Source organism: Pelodiscus sinensis, chromosome 26, assembly GCF_049634645.1.
Source record: "Pelodiscus sinensis isolate JC-2024 chromosome 26, ASM4963464v1, whole genome shotgun sequence".
Classification (NCBI taxonomy): Eukaryota; Metazoa; Chordata; order Testudines; family Trionychidae; genus Pelodiscus; species Pelodiscus sinensis.
Window position 1 is genome coordinate 5,816,185 of NC_134736.1, and position 20,970 is coordinate 5,837,154.

Genomic DNA, 20,970 nt, shown 5'->3' on the forward strand with positions numbered 1-20,970 from the left:
GGGTGCCCCATGATTACGTTACGGCCATTGACGGCCGTGCAGGCGGGGGCGCCAATCGCACCTTCTGCCTGGGGTGCCAGCTGCCGCAGCCGGCCTCAAGCCGTTCCTGATTCTTATTGGTTAGTCGATTATTCTATACTTCCCGGGGTGGAGCCGGCAACCAGCACGCTCCTGCCCCACTTCCAAGGAGCCCCCTGCCATCCTGCGCGGGGTGCCAGACGGGAGCTGGTCTGCTAGAGCAGCCGGTTTAAAAACCAGCTCCCCTCACAAACCAGCTGCCTGTCACCCTGTGCAGCTGCCTCTGAGAAAGAGGCAGCAGCGTGGTAGGACATCAGCCCCCATCGGGAGTGGGCGGGTCTGAGCTGGACCCGGCATGAGCCAGAACTGAGCCGGGCTGCCTGCCCACCCGGCTCCTAATGCACTTTAAATGCAGAGCCGCAGCAGGGATATGTCCCAGACCTGTTGCAAGCCAGGACTGAGCTGGGCTGCTGGCCAGCCTGCTAGAAAAATGTACTGGCAAGTAGGGAGGGAAATGCGTGTGGTCTATAGCATTCACCTATAAGCTTTTGCTTATCGGTTATTGACTCCACTATCACACCCCTAGTTCAGAGCAGTGTCAGTCGCTCCCCCAATGAGCAGGCAGTGCCCCTCACTGTGAGCAGGGGGTACTAATACACCAGGCAAATCGGGTATCCGGGGAAAGAGTCACTGGATAGTACAGAGCACTGCGTCAGTGCAGTGGTGTCCATGTTGTGCTCTGTCTTTGTGTGTGTTTCACACAGGAGCAGACCCCCATCATAATCCTGGATCAGTGGCTCCCTCAGCAGAGAGGGGTCTGGCTCTCCATTGAGGTGCATTTCAGCTTCCTCTCCAGAGCTAGCAAGCCCAACAGCATCCGGAGTCCTCCCCCTGCTGTTTCACAGCTCTGCTGTCGTAGGTGAATCTTCTGGCCCCTGCCCCCAGGACACAGGGCTGCCTTGTGAGACCACAGCTGTGGCTGAAGATTCTGTGGATCGAACAAAAATCCTGCTGCCCAGCCAGCTAGCAAACTCTCAGGGCTTGGCTGGCGCCAGGGGACCGGCCTTTGCTAGAGCAGACTCTTGACGTCTGTATCAACTTTCACAGCACACACTGGGTCAGCTGTTTTGTCCAAGCCCTCCCTTGCACGCTGGTCAGCTGGAGGCATGTGCACTGCCGAAGAACACGGTTGTTTCTCAGGCGCACTGCCCAGGTTCAACAGTCGCAGCGGCATCTCAGCGCCTTGGTCTCTGAAAGCCTTGGCCTCTTGCTTCGGCATCGCTAAGGGCTTGGGGCGTGTTGCCCATTAGGCACAAGTCCGGCGGCCTGGCCCTGCGCTATGGTTGAGCTGCACTCAGTGTGAAAGTGCCTTGGCATCCCTGTTTGCATTAGAACAGGGGTGGGGAACTGGTGGCCAGGAGCCGGATCCAGCCCTCAAGGCTCGCCCCCCCCCCCCCACCCCAGCATTGAAGAGCTGATGCTCCAGCCCTACGGCCCCCTCCCATCCAGACCCCACACTTCCCTCTGCTCCTGCATCCTATCTCCTACCCAGCCCTCCCATCTCCAGCCTCCTCCTGCCTTCCCAGACCCCCACACCCCAAGCCTGCTTTCTGGTGGCACCCACATACTGAATTCATTCTTGGCCCCCCCTCACAGCATGGGGGGGCCACAAAATCTACTAGCCAGGTCCCCCCCCAGGTTCTGATGTGTGAGGGGAAGGGGGAGTGTCTCTACAGGGTTTTTGGGGGGGTTGCTTCTCACTTTTGTGCAGCCCCCCACTGATTTTTCTGTGGTCAGCGGTCCCTGAGCCAAAAAAAATTCCCCAGCCCTCCCTTAGAGCTTGCTCCATGCCGCTTGCCTGTGTGGGCTAGGGGCTGCCACGCTGGCAGAGTCACTGATGCGTCGGACGGGCAAAATCTTTGTCACTGTGGTACCCACTTCCTTCCCCACCCCCGAATCTCCTGCTCTGGAGCCAGCCAGTAACCCGCCCGGTCCCTGTCAAACAGAGCTGTCAACTCTGTTTTATTCCGTCTGCTACTGGCTAATGCCCGGGGAGACCTGCACTCCTCCATGCGGGAGGGAGGTGGCAGCAAGGCAGGTCGTCTGAGTTCGCTGCCTGGCTGGTGCAAACAGCACAGCTGGGAATCTGGGCTGCTGGGGAGAGAAAACAGGCCTCTCGTTTTCCCTTCAGACCAGCCCGCCTGTGGGAGGGAAACGACTCCCCTGCTGTTGAGCTGTGATAAATTTGTACGGGGGAAGAGCCACATTCCCATGGAAACTGGGGAGACGTCACCGCTTTCCAGGAGGGAGCCGGCCGTTTGCAAAGATGGGGCCAAACCTGCGATGGGAGGGGGAGGCTGAACAAAACGGGGTGGGTGGATGCCGGGGGCGGGGGGGCACAATAATAGAGATGGGAGTAGAAGTGGGGCTGTGGCAAAATGTAAAGAGGCGCTGGCTGTTGCCCGGCCCTGATGGGGACTTGCAGCGAATGTGGCCGGGTGCTGTCTGGCCCTTGCCTTAATTCTGTGTCCTTGCCGTCACCTGTCCCCTCCACCTCCTCCCCTGCCTTCACGGGCGGGGATGCTCACTGGGCACAGCAGCGATTGCCAGCCACTAGGGTCACCTTCCTGCTCCCTTTCTTGGGGGCCGCAATCCCATGGCCCAGGTGCTGGGACGGAGCAGGGCACCCTCCCCATCAGCACGGGCCACGGCCAGCAGCCAAGTCAGCTCCCTGGTTAGCCGCGGCTGCCCTCAGGGTGTCCTGTCGGGTGGGGCTGGGGCCCGGGGAGGTGGGTTGTGCAGGGGTTCTCGCTGTTCTTAGGGTGCAGGGTCTCCACGTCATCCAGCCAAGGTGGGTTTGGGCCCTGATCCTGGGGGTCCCACCCCGGCTGCAGGCACAGAAGAGGCTCCCATCTTGCAGCGCGGGGCCCTTCATCTCCCCCAGCGAGGGTCCTCAGCACATGGGGTGGAATGTGGGGCGCGTCCCGGGGACCGCCCATGGGGTGCAGCGCTGGAGGATAGCAGCGTGGGCTGCCCCAGCCCTACCTCCCCAGTGTTGCATAAATTGCAAGGTTTCGTCCCCTTGGAGGCTAGTCTGATTTACCCCAAGAAGAGAGTCACACTTTCAGGCTGGGTCCAACTCAAGTTTATTGGTTGCAACCAAGGTACGGCTAAGGAACTCAATGTTCAAAGCAGAACCGACCCCCAACATCTCATAGGCAGGGGTTCTTATAGGGTTAACATCCTTCCTGGTTTAGGTGCCTTAACATGATAGGTTACTTCATTTTTGACATTTAGCATTCCTATAGGTCAGGTTAATTTTCCAAATGAGGTTAAATACAGTGCCTACTTGCTGACTTTGCGGTTACAGCTGTTACATTCATTCACTTTTGCTGAACAATGGGCGAGCCATATCTCCCTTTTTCCTTTCCTGCTTGAGATGGTCACAAGTTTAAAGGATGTGGAATCTATCCATATCTCCACTTAACAGAAGACTGGTTTTACTTCCCCTCCTCTCCTTATAAGTTATTACTTGTGACAGGCCTTGACCTTTGTCATGTCTTACTCCTATACAAATAGCAAATATATCGAAGTATTAGCAATGTATGTATATTGTACGGGCCCCTCATAGGGGAATCAATGGCTCCAGGGGATTTGATTTCCCTTTTACCCATCACCAGCACCCACATCTCACTGCCCTGCGCGCAGGGGGCACCCTCTTGGCAGCTGGGCTGTACAGCCCTGGGCACGTCGGCTGAGCGCGCCCGGGGGCAGCGCGTTTTCCTCTGCACCTGCCCCCCAGCCAGGACCAGCATGCCAGGGCTGACAACACGCCTGGGAAGCAGCCGGACTGCAGGGCCGTCCTCACTGCAGGGGCGTGCAGGGGCGGGGCCGGGCTCCGATTGGCTGGGCCGCCGGCACCTCCCCCTCCCCAAACTGCAGGCGCAGCGCGGCGCGCAACAGAGCAGACGGGCGCAAGAGCGGCGCAGCAGCAGCAGCAGCAGCAGCAGCCGGCGGGCGGAGACGCAGCGCAGCCGCTCCCGCGCAGGTGAGGCGCAGCCGGGGATGCGGGGCCGCTGCGGTCCTCAGGTCCGGGCAGCCCGGCTCGGGGGACGCAGCCTGGGCACAGAGGGGGTCTGAGCCGGGCAGCGGGAGAAAGGGGCGCGGCGCTGGAGAGACGGAGCTGGGGCCCCGGGCAGAGCCGCCACCAGCACCCCAGAGATGGGGGGACCCCCCCTGCAGTGCCTTGCTGCCTGCGGCGGCTGCGCCCCCCATCCCCTGCACAACGACGTCATGGGGGATGCCAGACTGTCCGCTGCGCTTGCCTGCGCCCCTCCCCCCAGCCTGCACCAGTTTGGGGGGGCAAGTGATGGCCCAGCCCCGGGCGCCTTTGCCTCCCTGCCCAGCCGGGCGGGGTTCAGGACGGCGGGGCTGCCTCCCCCCTCATCCGGCTCCGCAGCTTCCCCTGCGAGCGCCGCAGGGTGCCCAGGAGCCGTGGCCAGGCTGCCGAGCGGGCACTGCAGTGCAGCATGCGGCGGTGCGCGACCCGTGCCAAGGGAGGGGGCGTTCTGCGGAGCGCTGGAGCGTTTGGGGGGGGGGGAGCTCCAGCCGCCCACCCCCGAAGGAGCCGGTAGATTGCGAATGCGGGCGCTGGATGGGGGTTGGGGGGCGGCGGAGGTGGGGTGCTCTGGCTGCAGATGAGGGCGGGGAGGAGCTGGCGCTGAGCCGGGGAACCCCTTCCCCGTCTCTCTGCCCCACTCTGCCCCCTCCTTCCTCCCCTCCTTTCCTGTGCACCCCCCTCCCCTCATGAGCCTGACTCATCTCTGCTCCCACGCCTGGCTCCCAGAAAGCATCGCTGGGGGGGGGGGGGGGGCACTGAAAATCCTGGGATAGAAATAAAAAACCAGGCTCTGGGAGAGCTGGAATCGGCACAATGAAGGGGTGTGGAAACCCCAGGGAGCAGGACAGCCATCGGGGGGGGGGCCCGTTGCACTACTTTGCAAGCCACTGGCCAGCAGGGCCCCCAGGGCTGTGTGCTCAGCCAAACCGGTGGCCCCCACGCCCCAGGGCAAATCCTCTGGGGCTTTGCAGCCTCTGCCCGTGGGGCTCAGGGCGGGTTGCGACAGGCTCAGTATTTTGGTGAGCAGAGGCCAGTTGCTTGGCCTCGTAAGGCCAGTCCCTTGAAATCGGTTTCTCCTTTACTTACCGGCCGGGGTTCGGGCTCTGCAGGCTGTGGGCATCCCCACGGATCACAGTCTCTCTCCCTGGGGACAAGGGGGGGGCTCTGCTGCAGGACTGTCCAATGGGTCGGGGCAGGGCAGGTGTCGGCATTGTCCGTTACTGCCCCCATCCGGGTGGTGGCCGAGGCTAGAGCCAGAACTCCTGGCTTCTCTTCCCAGCTCTGGGGTTCAGAGACACCCCCTCCCCCCCCGGAGGCCAGAACGCCCGGGTTCCTCACTTGGCCTGGCTGTGTAACCTGGGTGGCTGTACTCGCCGGGGCGGGTCATGCCCACGCTCTGCAGTAGAACACCTTGAGAGCTGCTGGACCTCCGTGGTCACCGCGCCCCTTGCTAGGGAGTTCCCAGGGCTTGGCTCACCGGAGCGGGGGATGTCTTCAGGCCCTCTGGGGCATGGCCGGGCAGCAGAGGGTCCGTGCTGCACATGCTCAGGATGTAGCTGCTGGAGGGAGGAATAAGGCGAATTTTTATATTTAAACATCTGAATCAGAAGGGGTGGGGGAAATTGTCTGGTGTGTCAGTCACGGAACAGGGCATGTTCCCTGTGTGGGGGCTGTGAAGGGAGGAAGGCGTCCGTGAGCACACGCACAATGCGCACACGCACACAGAGTAGCTTGGGCCCTACTCAATGGGCAGTGGGGGAGAGCAGCCTGCCATGTCAGCCCCTGGGGAGCTGGGCCAGGACTGCTCCCCCCTCCTCCGCCACCGTAGCCAGGCACACACAACACACACACACACCTATCCCCCTGCAAGTGTTCTCAGCCATACCCCTTTCCTGGCACTCATCCCTCAGCAAACACCCCTGCCACGGGCAGCTTTCGAGGGCTGCCCTGCCCCCGCCCCAGCCAAGACATGCTCCCTTCACACCCCAAGCCTCTAAGCGGCTCCACCCTCACGGTTGCAAGGGAAAGCGGAGGGGCCGCGTTGCTGGTCAGAGCGTGGTGGGTTGGGGGAGCTAGAGGGAGCCAGCGCACATTCCTGCGGGCAGAGGGAGGGGCAGCAGATGGGCGAGGCTGGGGACTGGTCCCCACTGCAGTGCTGACTCCACGCTCGCCCACAGCGTGAGTCCTGTCAGCGCGCGGTGGAGCTGCTGCGTCTCACAGGATGTGACTGCAGCTGGGCCATTGGAGGGGCGGGGGGGAGCTGTGCTCCGGCTCCACTGAGCACAATTCATGAGCTGCTCCGACGGGGCTCTCCCTGGAGCGAGGCTGAGCGGACGTACAGCTGCATCGAAGACCTAACCCAAGAGAGGAGCAGGGACTGTGCGGAACCGCTCACCCAGCAGGGCCCATCCATGACCCGTCTGGGTGCTGGTCCCTCCCCAACCCCAGAGGCTGAGGTTAGAGCTTTGAAGGCGGGGGAAGAATTTGGCGCTCCGGGTGGGTCGGGGACCTCTGGGGCTTGCCATAGCCCACGTGTGCAGGTGCAGCAGAAAGGCCGAGGCGTTCGAAGAAGCAGCGTCTTTGGGGCATGAGACTAACTTGCAGGCAGCCCGTTGACACCCCGGCTGCGGAGATGGAGCCGTTCTCTCTGGGTGGAAGAGAATCCTAGAGTTACCAATTCCACGTGGCACTGGGTGTGAACGGATCTTTTGGTATTTCCTCCCTGCTGCGCAGGGGCGGGTGCCGAAATTGAACTTTGACCCCTCCATCCAGCTCTTCCCTTCCCTCTGCCCTGGCTCTGGCAGGCGCTCGCTCTCCTCCCTGCAGCCCCAGGGCCGGAAGGAGGTTGCTTTCCCTGCCACTGTAGTCCCAGGTTTGGAAGCTTCTCCCCCATTCCTTGTGTGCACACCCCTGCTGCTATTCTTGCAAAAATATTTTCCTGCTGACTGAGCTCCAGACCTGTCCGGACTCGGTAGTCCCATTGGCAGCACCTCCTGCTGGCATAGGCACAGAATGTCTGTAATGCTGCCCCCCGGCTCTCTAGCGCCTCCTTCTGCCTGGCAGACAGACTGCTCCATTCCTGCCAGGGGAATTCATCTTAGCATGCAATTGGGCAGGGTCCTGTTCACACACACGTGTGTGTGTGTGTGCGTGCGTGCACGGCCCTTTTCACACACGTGTGCCTTTCCCACCCCAGTCCCTGCTAACGAGGCAAAGGTTGTTCTCTCTCAGACTTCCCTTTCAACCATCCCCACGCCCCCAGCAGAACTGGTATCTGGCTCCCAGGACCTGGGGTTGAACTGTTCCTGCAATCATTTCTCTTTCTGGTAAGAGTGTGTCATCCCCCTTCCCTTCCCATGGTTTCCGCTAAATAGGCTCTGAGGTTCATGCCAGACAAATGGCTGCTCTCCTCCACTGCACACGCCGCAGGGAGCCCAGAAGGAAAGCCGTCCAGACGTGGGGAGCTTTCCTTTCCGAGTTGCTGCAGCCTGGCTCCGTTCCTGCGTCCTGCCTAGCCCAAGATCAATGGGTCCAGCTGTGGCCCCAAAAGCACTGTTATCCTCAGAAGCAGACACACCCTGTCTGGCTGCTGCCACCCCTCCTCCCCCCCCCCCCCCCTCAGCTGTGTTCTTGGCCCTTCTCTGGTGCTGCCTGGCTGGGAGTCATCCTCGCTCACTCCCACCAACTCCAACGGCTGCTGGGAATGGGGCCTATGTGTCTGAGCGTGGGCATGTGGAGGCAGGGCCTGTCAAAGAGGAGCTGAGTGGGCTTGATCTGCCTGAAGCTGCAGCTCAGCCCCGCCCCCGCACTGTTCATCTGTTGCTTGTGTGGGAACGTGCAGAGACACTAAATGTGCCCCCAGCACAGAAAGTGCTTGTGCAAGGGCCAGAAGTGGCACCCAGGGGCCACACATGAGGGCAATGGAGCTGGGTGGGGAGGTGGTGGTGGACATGGCTGTGTGGCCTACTTTAATGGGTGTCACGACGCCAAGGACGGAGCTCAGATGCCGTGGGGATAAACACGGTGGGTGGTGGTTCCCAGAATGCCTAAGGGATTTAGGAGCTGAAATCTGAGAGGCATGGGGCACCTCAGCCCCCTCCAGCTCCATTGAAACATCACCACTCATGTCTCTCAGTGGTGGTGCACAGATACCAAGGTGAGGGGCACAGTCGAAGGGCCCTCAGCCGGAGCGAGAGCACCTAACAAACGTGAGTTCGTGGCAGAGTCCGGGGCTGCCTGTGCTACCTACTGCGGGGGTGCATCTGGTGTACTCAGCTTGTGGGCGTGCACTGGCCCGTTGCATGGGCATGTGCACACCCATCTCTCTGCTAAGGTGAGGGCAGGCGCACGTGGGACTGGCGCCAAAGCCCGCAGAGGCAATGGGCGTCTTTCCGTTCACGGCCGCGGGCTGTGGCATCGGTCCCTAGGCTGACACTCTGCGTTGATGTGCGTGTGCGCACACGAGGCACAGACCGGTCTGTGTGTTCCCAGATGCCTATAGGGGCGCGCCTGTGCGTGTGTGTGCGCGCCTGTGTGTGTGTGCGCGCCTGTGTGTGTGTGTGCACATGCGCAAGGTTGCACAGATCTCTGTTGCATCATTAACCACCACGTTCCCCTCCTGCCCAGCCCCCCTCGCCGTTCTCCACCGCTGACAGCCCCAGCACAGAAGGAGAGATGAACCCCACCATCAGCATCGCTGTCATCCTAACAGGTAGGGCCGGCGGTGCCGTTCTGCTGCCATCTAGTGGCCGTGCTCGGTGCGCGGTACAGGACCCGTTAATAAATGCTTCGCGTCAGAGTGAAGCCGCATCCTGCCAGCAGGGGGCCAGGCGAGAACCAGGGATGGGGAGAGCTGGATGGCTCCACAGGGCCCGCGAGCCGGCTTTACCTGCTGCAGGCTAACGGCATCTCCACTAGTTGGTGGCTGAGTCCTCATTTTGCAGGCGGGACGTCCTGGCTTCTCTAGCCCTGTGTGCAGGTGGTTTCGCCAGAAACGGCCAGGCCCCCCGCCCCTCCCCGCCTGACCCTTTTGGCCTGTCCCAGTGCTGCAGGCCGCGCACTGCCAGAAGATCCGGGACCTGAGCGCCTGCTTGCTGGGCACGAGCCTGCGTGTGGACTGTCACTATGAGAACAAGACCGCCAACCCCCTGACGTACGAGTTCAGCATGTTCCGGGAGAACAGGAAGCGGGTGATCCAGTCCACCCTGGGCGTCGCCGAGAACAGCCTCAAGGTGCGCTCCAACGTCACCCTGTCCAAGAACCTGGTGTGCCTGCAGCTGCACAACTTCGAGAACACGGACGAGGGCACCTACATCTGCGAGCTGAAGATCACCGGCGACCTCACCGGCAACCAGGTCAAGAACATCACCGTCCTCAAAGGTGGGCAGGGGAGGGGAGCCTGGCCCCCGGGGGATCCCCCTCCTGGGCCTCTCGCCCAGCTAGAGACCTCCCTCTGCCCTCCAGGGCTCTGCTGCTGACCGCCCAAGGCACCCGCCCACCAGGGCACGGATCGCCGCCGGCCCGCCCGATGCCCTCTGACCCTCTGCCCTGTGCTCAGTGCTCCTCTTGGATGGGGGAGGGGAACCGGTGAGCTGGTGCCGTGGTGGGGGTGCCAGCGCCAGCTCCCTGCTGCGGGGGAGAGCCCCGAGCCTCACCTGCCTGGCGGGGGGAGGCAGCAGCTCTGCACGCTGCAGGGAAGTGATCTGTGCAGGCTTCAGCCCCCGTTGCTCCCTTTGGCCATTGGGAGTGGCGGGGGTGGGGATGGGGGGGGGGGGGTCTGCAGGGAGCACTTCATTGCAGCATGCGCTGGGGGCTGCACCAGGTAAGTGCCTCATCCCCTGCACCCTCAGCCCATTCCAGCATCCCTCTCCTGCCCGGTCTGTACTGCCACCCCCGCCCACTCCTGCACCCTCCCTCCCTCCTAAAACCTTCACCCCTACCCCAACCTGCACCCTCCCTCCCTCCTAAAACCCCCATCCACTCCTGCTCCCTCCCTCCCTCCTAAAACCCCCATCCACTCCTGCACCCTCCCTCCCTCCTAAACCTTCACCCCTACCCCAACCTGCACCCTCCCTCCCTCCTAAAACCCCCATCCACTCCTGCTCCCTCCCTCCCTCCTAAAACCTTCACCCCTACCCCAACCTGCACCCTCCCTCCCTCCTAAAACCCCCATCCACTCCTGCACCCTCCCTCCCTCCTAAAACCTTCACCCCTACCCCAACCTGCACCCTCCCTCCCTCCTAAAACCCCCATCCACTCCTGCACCCTCCCTCCCTCCTAAAACCTTCACCCCTACCCCAACCTGCACCCTCCCTCCCTCCTAAAACCCCCATCCACTCCTGCACCCTCCCTCCCTCCTAAAACCCCCATCCACTCCTGCACCCTCCCTCCCTCCTAAAACCTTCACCCCTACCCCAACCTGCACCCTCCCTCCCTCCTAAAACCCCCATCCACTCCTGCACCCTCCCTCCCTCCTAAAACCCCCATCCACTCCTGCACCCTCCCTCCCTCCTAAAACCTTCACCCCTACCCCAACCTGCACCCTCCCTCCCTCCTAAAACCCCCATCCACCCCTGCACCCTCCCTCCCTCCTAAAACCCCCATCCACTCCTGCACCCTCCCTCCCTCCTAAAACCCCCATCCACCCCTGCACCCTCCCTCCCTCCTAAAACCTTCACCCCTACCCCAACCTGCACCCTCTCCCTCCTAAAACCCCCATCCACTCCTGCACCCTCCCTCCCTCCTAAAACCCCCACCCACTCCTGCTCCCTCCCTCCCTCCTAAAACCTTCACCCCTACCCCAACCTGCACCCTCCCTCCCTCCTAAGACCCCCATCCACTCCTGCACCCTCCCTCCCTCCTAAAACCTTCACCCCTACCCCAACCTGCACCCTCCCTCCCTCCTAAAACCCCCATCCACTCCTGCACCCTCCCTCCCTCCTAAAACCTTCACCCCTACCCCAACCTGCACCCTCCCTCCCTCCTAAAACCCCCATCCACTCCTGCACCCTCCCTCCCTCCTAAAACCTTCACCCCTACCCCAACCTGCACCCTCCCTCCCTCCTAAAACCCCCATCCACTCCTGCACCCTCCCTCCCTCCTAAAACCTTCACCCCTACCCCAACCTGCACCCTCCCTCCCTCCTAAAACCCCCGCCCACTCCTGCACCCTCCCTCCCTCCTAAAACCTTCACCTCTACCCCAACCTGCACCCTCCCTCCCTCCTAAAACCCCCACCCACTCCTGCACCCTCCCTCCCTCCTAAAACCTTCACCCCTACCCCAACCTGCACCCTCCCTCCCTCCTAAAACCCCCATCCACTCCTGCACCCTCCCACCCTCCTAAAACCCCCATCCACCCCTGCACCCTCCCTCCCTCCTAAAACCTTCACCCCTACCCCAACCTGCACCCTCCCTCCCTCCTAAAACCCCCATCCACTCCTGCACCCTCCCTCCCTCCTAAAACCCCCATCCACTCCTGCACCCTCCCTCCCTCCTAAAACCTTCACCCCTACCCCAACCTGCACCCTCCCTCCCTCCTAAAACCCCCATCCACTCCTGCACCCTCCCTCCCTCCTAAAACCCCCATCCACTCCTGCACCCTCCCTCCCTCCTAAAACCTTCACTCCTACCCCAACCTGCACCCTCCCTCCCTCCTAAAACCCCCATCCACTCCTGCACCCTCCCTCCCTCCTAAAACCCCCATCCACTCCTGCACCCTCCCTCCCTCCTAAAACCCCCACCCACTCCTGCACCCTCCCTCCCTCCTAAAACCTTCACCCCTACCCCAACCTGCACCCTCCCTCCCTCCTAAAACCCCCATCCACTCCTGCACCCTCCCTCCCTCCTAAAACCTTCGCCCCTACCCCAACCTGCACCCTCCCTCCCTCCCTCCTAAAACCTTCGCCCACTCCTGCACCCTCCCTCCCTCCTAAAACCCCCACCTGCTCCTGCACTTTCCCTCCCCCCCCCCCCCCGACCCAACAACCTACCTCAGCCTGCTCTCCAGTGGCCCCCTCCATACACTTGAACCCCTCTTTTGCCCTACCCTAGAGCCTGGGGGACCCCACAAAATCTGCTAGCACCAGGCCCCCAGAAGAGTTAATCCAGCCCCTTTTCTCTGCTTTTTTGGGGGGGCACACGTGTGAGGGAGAAGGGGTGTGTGTGGTGCCTTTCCTCCTCACTTGAGGGGCTAGGTCAGTGACAGTGGGTGGGCAGGGTTATCTTGGGGTGGGGGGGGGGTTGCTGCTCCCTTGTGGGCAGCGGCCCCTGACCCAAAAAGGGATTCCAACCCCTGGCTGAGATCTCGGCCCGTAAGCCAGGACTTTCCACCCCACTGAGTCTCCCTCCCCTACACACATTCCAAGGCCATCTGGCCCTCCAGTGCCCTGGGCCTTTGCAGACATCTCTCGGAGACTCTCTACCATCCAACTTTCCGCTGGGCCCTGGAAGTCCTAGGGCCACCAGCCGTGAACTGGGGAATGGGCCGGATCAGAGCCTTGTGCCTTTGGCTGCCCTTTGAACCTCGCCCTGATCTCTAGACTTTGTCCGTCTCCCAGCAGCCCACGTGTGGGCCGGGAGTGAGTCTCCGTGGACAGTCGCTCACGTCACACACAGAGAGCCCATCGGGGCTGGTATTCGTTGGCCCCTTTGTTACCCTGGCTCAGCAGAGGACAAGGACCGAAGGGGCCAGCCCTCCCCTGCAGGGACCCAGGACTGACCCACACCGGGGCAGTTAGCCCCACCTCTGCCCACCCTGATCTCTAGGGAGGGGATTCCAGCCCCTCGGGCTGTTCGCACATTGTGTGGTTCCCTCTGGGGACTCTTCCCAGCCCAGAGTGCCACCAAGCAGCCCCCTGGGGTCAGGAAGATCCGTCCGGATGGACAGGATCAAGCATAATTGTCCCCGAGGGGTTTCTTCCACTGCCTTCAAAGCAGCTAGTGCTGGCCCCTGTCGGAGACGGGACACGGAGCATGGACTTGTAGTAGGACCACGAGCCCCCAGGCGAGAGCGGAGCCCTCTCAGGCCAGCCTGGGCAGACAGTGGGAACTGCTCCCTTGCCCCAAGGAGCTCACAGGCCCCCTAGAGAAGAGAGAGAGAGTGGGAGGGGAAAGAGGCCAGGGAGGGGAAGGTTACGCAGCTGGCCGATGGCAGAGCCGGGCAGAGAACCCAGGTGCCCCGACTCACGGCTCCCCATCGGTCCTTTCTCCACGGATCTCACATTGCCTCTTCTCTCTTTCCCCTCCCTTCCCCCCTTCTCCCCCCGCCCTGGCAGACAAGCTGGAGAAATGTGCCGGCATCAGCCTCTTGATTCAGAACACCTCGTGGCTGCTGCTCCTGCTCCTGTCCCTGCCGCTCCTGCAAGCTGTGGACTTCATGTCCCTGTGAACGGAACAGGCGCCCGCACCGACCGGCCGAGCCCCACCGCCCAAACGTGGCCCTTTGCAAGAGAAGACGAAGAACGATTTGAAACCAAGGAAATCTCTCTGTGTATATCTCTCTATATATCTGTATAGCTACCGGTACCGCCTGCCCCCCGCTGCCATCACACCACATGTCCAAACCACGCTGGGGGCCGGGGTGGGGGGGTTTCTAAGCAGTATTAAAGGATCCGACGCATGGTGGCCTTCCCTTGCTCTCTGCTAGATGGTGCAGCTTCTTCCATAGCCAGTTTGGTGGTTTGTTTTCAGGGGCAAGGGTGCAGCTTTGCTTGTCCTGTTTTTTGTCTTTCAAGGAGGAGGAGACCCAGGGGGGCCCCTGGACCTGACTCTGGTAAGAGAGATGATCACAGAGTTAGGGAGCGAAGGGGGCCTTTTAGCCACACCCCAGCCTGGGAACGGCTGCTCGCTCTGGAGTGGAGGGGTGCCCCTGTGGATAGGTTTGGCCTGGGTTAGCCAACCTCAGGCAAAGGGAAAGCTTTTGGGGGGGGCTGTGCAGTAGCTTTTCACCCCGGGGCAGCTGGGCTTGACTCCTGCAGGGAGAATAATTTAGGTGAGCGCTTATTCTGTTCTTTAGCAGCCATCAGTCCCCCATTGCACCAAGCCATGGTCCTTGGCACTGCTTGCTTCTCCAGCGGAGGGAAGGGCCAGCATTAAAACAACAAGGCATGATGTTGAGTGGGCGGGGAGGGTCATGCTACATGGAGCCCCGACTGCAGCCACCACAAGGGGGTGCTGCAGGGCTCGTGTGGGGCGCAGGGCCGGACTGGTCAGAGGCACCAAAAGAGCAAGGAGCTTTAGGACTGAGGTGCCACTGCAGCCCTGCCCACGCAGAAAGGCCCATCGCTCCGGGAGCAAGCCCTCCCCCGTAAGATCAGAGGCTGGCGGTTCGGTTAGGAGGTTGGGGGGAGAGAGGAATTCGCCCCACGGGAGGGAATGCAGGAGACAGCGGTTTCACCAGAGTTCCCTGCACAGCCACTAGCTGGTAGAAACTCCTTGCTCAGCTCGCTGTGGGATTTCCAGGCAGAGGCAAGTGCCTTTCTCCCCAGCAAGCAGGAGGGAGCAGCTGCCTGCCAGTCGAAGGTCCAGCCACGGGCCTGGGCAAGAGAGGATCTACCAGGAGGGTGGGGTGCTGCCGCAGCCCACATCTCTAGAACCAGTCAAAGCTACTCTGTTCCCCCCTCCCGCGCTCATTAGCACACGTGGTTGTCTCCCCCTAGTGGTCATGGGTAGATGGCAGGAGCAGGGGCTGCCCCCAAGCGCCAGGCTCTCATCCCTGCATGCCGCCCTCTGGGTTTGTCCCCTGGTGCTAGTGAGACGGGCTGGCTCAGCTCCTTGCCTGGCCTGGCTTTCCTCCTGCAGCGTAGTTTCCCTCCAGCATCGGGCTAGCGCACGACCGGCCAGAGGGCAGGGGGGTGGCAGTCTTCCTCCCTGGCAGGTTGACGGGCTCTGGGCAGGCCTTGCCTCTCCGCAGGAGCCGAAAAGGCCACGACAGGTGTTTCTTGTGGCCAGCGGTTTGCTGTGTGACAGGCACCCCAGACTTAGAGTCCCCAGCTTGAGGCCAGAGCAGGGAGCTTCCAGGATGGAGGCCTAGGACTTCCCAGTGAAGGACTCTCCTGAGCCCAGCTAGCCAGCAGGGGGGGGCTTCACCTTGCTGTCCCCGGACATGGTCATCTCCCCTGGGCCGAGCCGCAGGGCGAGGGAGGAGCAGAGGTCCCCGGCCGGCCCCTGCTGCACACGTGGGGCCGTGGGAAAGCAGGAGGATGGGAACGGACCTGCGAGCTGGGGGGGGGAGCCGGAAGGGCTAAGGGTGCCCGGCTCTGGGGAGTTGGACCCAGCCCCTGCTCGGCTCGAGGGTGCTGAGTGTGAGACAACCGCAGTGCGGCGGCTGGCTCCGGTGAGCCGCTTTCCCGCCAGGCCCCCTGCTCGTTCGCTGTCCAGTGCGCTCCCCTGCCCGGCTGTCCGGCCCTGTGCATCTCCCCCTGACGGCAATGGCGGGGGAGGGGGCGGGGGCAGACCCAGGCACCCCCCACTGGTGTTTCCTAGTCTCGTTGCGTGACCATTTGTCGTGTTTCCACAGCTTGGTGTACAAGAAATGCTGTTGGGGGGGGGGGGGGGAGGAGGACCAGACCTCTGCACAATAAACCCCTGGTTGTGTGTTGGATTCCCAGCGCCTCCTTATTTCCGCCGGGGGAGGGGGGGGGCAAGAAGCGCTTTGTGTTTCCTCTCCCGGGGGGCAGCCGTCAGGACGGGCCTGGCGCTGGCCCGCCCTCTAGTGGCGACAAGCGGGACTGCTGGGCTGTGTGTCCTAGCCCCTCTACTGCCGGGGGAGGAGGGCGCGCTAGGGGCTCTGTAAACGGCCGCGTGCGGGCTCGCCCTGCCTGGCTGCGGCCTCGGCCCCTCGCTGCTCCCGGGAGCCGCACGGGCGGGGGCCCGAGTAGCATCAGGGGCGGGGATCCCCGCGGTCCCGGCCCTACGGGGCCCGCCCGGCAGCAGCCTCCCCGCCCCGCGTCAGCTGCGCCCCGATTGTGACATCAGCCTCGGCCGGGCCCCGGCGGCTGCACCAAGGTGACCGGCGCCGGCTCATCCCCGCCCAGAGCCAGGTGAGTGCGGGGCGGCCCCCCCCCCGGTTCTGTGCGCCCTGGGGGGGACCTGGTCCCCCTGGCACAGTGCCAGCCCCACCTGGGGGGGATCTAGGGGAGCCCCCCCCGGCACAGTGCCAGCCCCACCTGGGAGGGGATCTAGGGGAGCCCGCCCCCCCGGCACAGTGCCAGCCCCACCTGGGAGGGGATCTAGGGGAGCCCGCCCCCCTGGCACAGTGCCAGCCCCACCTGGGAGGGGATCTAGGGGAGCCCGCCCCCCTGGCACAGTGCCAGCCCCACCTGGGAGGGGATCTAGGGGAGCCCGCCCCCCTGGCACAGTGCCAGCCCCACCTGGGAGGGGATCTAGGGGAGCCCGCCCCCTGGCACAGTGCCAGCCCCACCTGGGAGGGGATCTAGGGGAGCCCCCCCCCGGCACAGTGCCAGCCCCACCTGGGAGGGGATCTAGGGGAGCCCCCCCCGGCACAGTGCCAGCCCCACCTGGGGGGCATCTAGGGGAGCCCGCCCCCCCGGCACAGTGCCAGCCCCACCTGGGAGGGGATCTAGGGGAGCCCGCCCCCTGGCACAGTGCCAGCCCTACCTGGGAGGGGATCTAGGGGAGCCCGCCCCCCCGGCACAGTGCCAGCCCCACCTGGGGGGGATCTAGGGGAGCCCGCCCCCTGGCACAGTGCCAGCCCCACCTGGGAGGGGATCTAGGGGAGCCCGCCCCCCGGCACAGTGCCAGCCCCACCTGGGAGGGGATCTAGGGGAGCCCGCCCCCCTGGCACAGTGCCAGCCCCACCTGGGAGGGGATCTAGGGGAGCCCCCCCCGGCACAGTGCCAGCCCCACCTGGGGGGGATCTAGGGGAGCCCCCCCCTGGCACAGTGCCAGCCCCATCTGAGGGGGATCTAGGGGAGCCCCCCCCGGCACAGTGCCAGCCCCACCTGGGGAGGATCTAGGGGAGCCCACCCCCTGGCACAGTGCCAGCCCTACCTGGGGGGCATCTAGGGGAGCCCGCCCCCCTGGCACAGTGCCAGCCCCACCTGGGGGGGATCTAGGGGAGCCCGACCCCCTGGCACAGTGCCAGCCTCACCTGGGAGGGGATCTAGGGGAGCCCGCCCCCCTGGCACAGTGCCAGCCCCACCTGGGGGGGATCTAGGGGAGCCCGCCCCCCTGGCACAGTGCCAGCCCCACCTGAGCAGGCTCTAGGGGCCATGTGGCCTTATGGCGCAGTGAGGCTCTGTGTCTGTCAGGGTTCCCTCCCCCCTAGGCCATGCCCTCTGCTTCCCGCCAGCCTCCACCCCACAAAAGCAAATCTGGCCAGGCCAGCCCCGGGGGGTTGTGCCAGCCCCGGCTCGGCTCGGCTCTGTATAAGCGATGGGCATGGGGCTGGGGCCTCGCTGAGAAAATCTCTTCCCCCACTCAGCCCCTGCCAGAGTCATCTGGGTGTTAGGGGCGTGCCCCATCCTGCGGGCGGGGGGCGGGGGACGGGGGAGAATGTGACACGGCTGCTCCCCTGCCCCACAGCAAAGGCAGGGTCTGGGCAGAGGGAGGCCTGGGCACGTGCCCAGTCTGCTTCATTCCCCCAGATCAGCGCCAGCCCCCCAGAGCCAGGCCTGCAGCCCCCCTGCGTGCGCGTGCACTCGTGCCTCGCCGCACGCGCACCTGGGCCGTGCCAGCACGCCCTGCGGGTGCACACGCACCTCCCTGTGGCCCCGGGATCCTCCAGCTCCCTCCCCCAAGCCGTGGGCGAGAGGGGCCGTCCGGCCGAGTGCCTGTCTCCGGCGCCCGTGAGCAGAGCTGCTGAGCTGACTGGGCCCGAAGAGAGCAGGCTCCCTGAGCACAGCGGGAGGAGAAACATTCTCCCGGCTCAGGGTGGAGCTGCTGGAAAAGGGGCCTTCCCCGGTGTCGCAGCGCCCGATAGATCCCTGGCATCGTCCCGTGGGCCCCCGAGGGATAAAAGCGGCCCAAGTGTTTTCCCAGCGCCATACCTGGGCTGTAGCATCCAGGTGAGGGGAACAGGGAGGGAAGTGGCAGCTTAATTGCATCCTGCCTCGTTACTCACAGGACTGAGTCACTGCCCTCCGCTGCTCCCGAGCAGCCCCGATTCACGCGGGCACTGACTTCAGGGGAGTTACACCAGGGTGACGCTGACCCTGGGCCTTCTGGCCAGGCACCTCCCTGGCTCTGCTGCCTGCCAGGAGCGGCTGCATCCCTCTCGCTGAAGAGCCCTGGAGGGGCAGAAGGGGGCGAACGGCCTAGCTTGCACAAAGCTCCCTGGGCCCCATCTCCTGCCCCCAGGAGGGCCACCCCACTGCTGTCAGGCCAAGCAGAGGGGGTGGAGCTCTCACAGAGGATCCCAGAAGCACCCACGGGTGCCATATGGACCCCCGGCCCCTCGGGGTCAGCGTGGGGCTGTGCACTGTCTGGGCTCCTCCTCACCATCTCCTCCCGGGTCCCACACTCAGCACCGTGGCATCTGCCTGCCAGGAGAGCAGGAGGGACCATGTCCCAGTCCACTGCTTTCCTGGGGAGGATGCTGTTCCTCCCAGACGGAGCTGGGCTGGGTGCCAGCAAGCAGCATTTCTGGGGTCCCTTGTGGGCAGTTGCCTGCTATTCATCCTTCTCCCCAGCAATCCTGTCTCCCCTCCCTTGGCCTCAACCCCTCTCTTCCCTTCTCCCCTTGTGTGGTTCCCCCTCACGCCAGCCCCCCTCTTCTCTTCCCCCCACTCCAGAACCCGTCCCCTCGAAATCTGCTACAACTCCCTTTTGCCGACTCCCAAAGCTTCTCCTTCCCCCAGTCCGCCTCCGCCTCCTCCCCTCCCCGGAGCCCCCTCTCCAGGCCGGGCCCGGCCCCCAGGACACGGGAACCCCTCTCCCGCGCTCTGTGCAGCTGCCTCTTTAAGCCTCCCCATGCTGGAATGCGAGAGGAGGGCTCCAGCTCCCTGTGAGGTCAGATAAGACACTATATTTATCTAGCCGGTAAGCTGAGCCGAGAATTTCTGCAGTGGCTTACTCAGGCTCGGCCCCTCCGGCCGCTTCACCCAGCTCCCTCCCATGCCCGCTGGAGACGCCGGGCCCTGAGACGGCCTGGCTGGCTGCTCACAGGTTAGTCGCCCCTGTTTATTTTCAATCCTTTCCCCTCCTTCTGCTTCTGTCCTAGAGCAAGGGCCCGGTGTGGACACAGGTGACCCGTCCGAGCAGCTAGGGCGCCACCCCATGAACATCCGCTACCCCTCGGCCTTGCTGCCTCACATGCAGGTGCGTATGGAGCAGCTGGAAACCCCAGGACGGGCTTCGAGGGTCCTAGGGCGAAACACAAGCTGAGAAACTTCAGGGAGGACTTGCCAAGTTCCTCTGTCCTATGGGAACGCAGGTCGGGCGGCACGGGGCTGGGATCGGCCTTTCTGGCCGTGTTCTCTGTGTCGCCCATCTTGTCGCCTTCCTTTAACGGCCCGAGCTGCAAATCAAGTGGCTCCGCTGTCGTTCGACGGGGGCCAGGCTGGTGGTGGTGATAATACCGAGCTGTCCATTGGTAGATCTCGAAGCACATGGTGGGCTCCGCTCACGTTCTGGCCAGGGAGATCTTCAGCCCCGGGTTTTTCTCTTCCGAGGCTGCTCGGGCGGGTCCGTGAGATGCATTTTCCCAGCTTGCTGAGTGCTAGGGCAGTGTTGCGGGCTAGACGGGTACAAGTCAGCAGCTCGGATCCCCAGCCCTGGGGAGTTAGCAGCAGCTGTTCGGTGGCACATGTGAAAAGCGTTTGTGGTCTCGGCCTCATTCACAATGGGTGAGTCCCTGTGCCGACAGCCACCATTACAACAGGTGCTAATTAGCAGCTAATGCAGAGGAAGGATGGGCAAGGGGCAATGTTCCCTCTCATTTTTTCCACCCGTGTGTGGAGTAAATTTTGTTACATGTGCAAATGTGCACCCCTGGTAGAAACACCTGCTGTTGACTGTGCTTGCTTTACTAAGCAGCTGGACAGTATTTGAATCTCTTGGGCAACCACCCAAGTGCTCAGCTTACAGGGACGCTGGAGCAGCTAGTTCACTAGCCGCGGACTTAGGAGACCTGGGCTCAGTTCCTTGCTGTGCCATAAACTTCCTGAACAAGTCAGTTATTCAGCAGTATTGCCTTGTGGTTAGTGCACTGGATGGGGACTCAGGAGTCCCGGGGACTAGTCCCAGCTCTGCTGCTGGCCTGTGCAGGGTGACCTTGGATAAGTCATGTGACCTGCCAATGCCTCAGTTTCCCCGGCAGATCCCGACCACCTTTCTAAAGCGCTTTGAGGTCTACCGCTGACAAGAGCTGGCTGGTGTTATTTGTACCACGGGCGTAACAGCTCTCCCTGCCTCCTGGGGGGTGGTGAAGATCGTGGGGTGCTCAGACACTGCAGTGATGGGGGCCAGAGACACAGGGCATGGCATTGAGCTGGGCTCTTGCACCTACTTCTAGGGCAGGCCGGAGGGGCAGAGGTGGGGCGCCTGCTCTGTTACTGCCCACCTCATTGCAAGGCTGGCACCTGCCCCGCGACCAAAATCACATGCAGCCCTGCCGCCCCTGGACTCCCTGGGCGGAGGGCTGGGCGTGGGCAGTTGGCAGGGAGCACTGGGGGGTTAAGTGTGTTCTCTGAGCTGTTGACAAACTGCATCCCCTTGGCGACTCTGGCCAGCCGGGGGGGGGGGGGAGTCTGTGCTAATCTTGGGAGGAGGCTTCGGGCCACCCGGAGAATGAGCAAACCAAACCACCCGGAGATAACACCCCTCCCCCGCTCCACCTGAGGGGGTCCCTGCTCCCCCCCAGCCCCGGCACTAA

General features: G+C 63.2%; 2 protein-coding genes across 5 annotated transcripts in view; both read left to right on the forward strand.

Moving 5' to 3' along the window:
- The first annotated feature begins 3,916 nt into the window (after positions 1–3,916).
- Positions 3,917–15,738, forward strand: THY1 (Thy-1 cell surface antigen). The gene is made up of 4 exons (XM_075909525.1): positions 3,917–4,066; positions 8,765–8,849; positions 9,182–9,517; positions 13,412–15,738. Exons 2-4 carry the CDS (start codon positions 8,813–8,815, stop codon positions 13,522–13,524), a joined length of 486 nt encoding a protein of 161 aa, XP_075765640.1. The 5' UTR covers positions 3,917–4,066; positions 8,765–8,812; the 3' UTR covers positions 13,525–15,738.
- Positions 15,739–16,026: 288 nt separating this feature from the next.
- Positions 16,027–20,970, forward strand: part of USP2 (ubiquitin specific peptidase 2) — a 58,127-nt gene continuing 53,183 nt past the window's right edge. For 2 of the 4 annotated variants that reach the window (XM_075909509.1, XM_075909512.1), the window contains exon 1: positions 19,126–19,262. The gene's annotated coding sequence lies outside the window, so the exon portion shown is untranslated. Of the gene's footprint in view, positions 16,178–19,125; positions 19,263–19,317; positions 19,416–20,970 lie in introns of those variants that run through there. The other 2 variants (XM_075909508.1, XM_075909511.1) reach the window with 2 other exon arrangements.

What these genes read in the sequence shown, in the direction of transcription:
- THY1 (XM_075909525.1), top strand. Translation starts at nt 8,813, where the DNA reads ATGAACCCCACCATCAGCATCGCTGTCATCCTAACAG. An exon ending in CATCGCTGTCATCCTAACAG is followed by an intron (nt 8,850 to 9,181) that starts GTAGGGCCGGCG and finishes GGCCTGTCCCAG; the next exon opens with TGCTGCAGGCCGCGCACTGC. An exon ending in GAACATCACCGTCCTCAAAG is followed by an intron (nt 9,518 to 13,411) that starts GTGGGCAGGGGA and finishes CCGCCCTGGCAG; the next exon opens with ACAAGCTGGAGAAATGTGCC.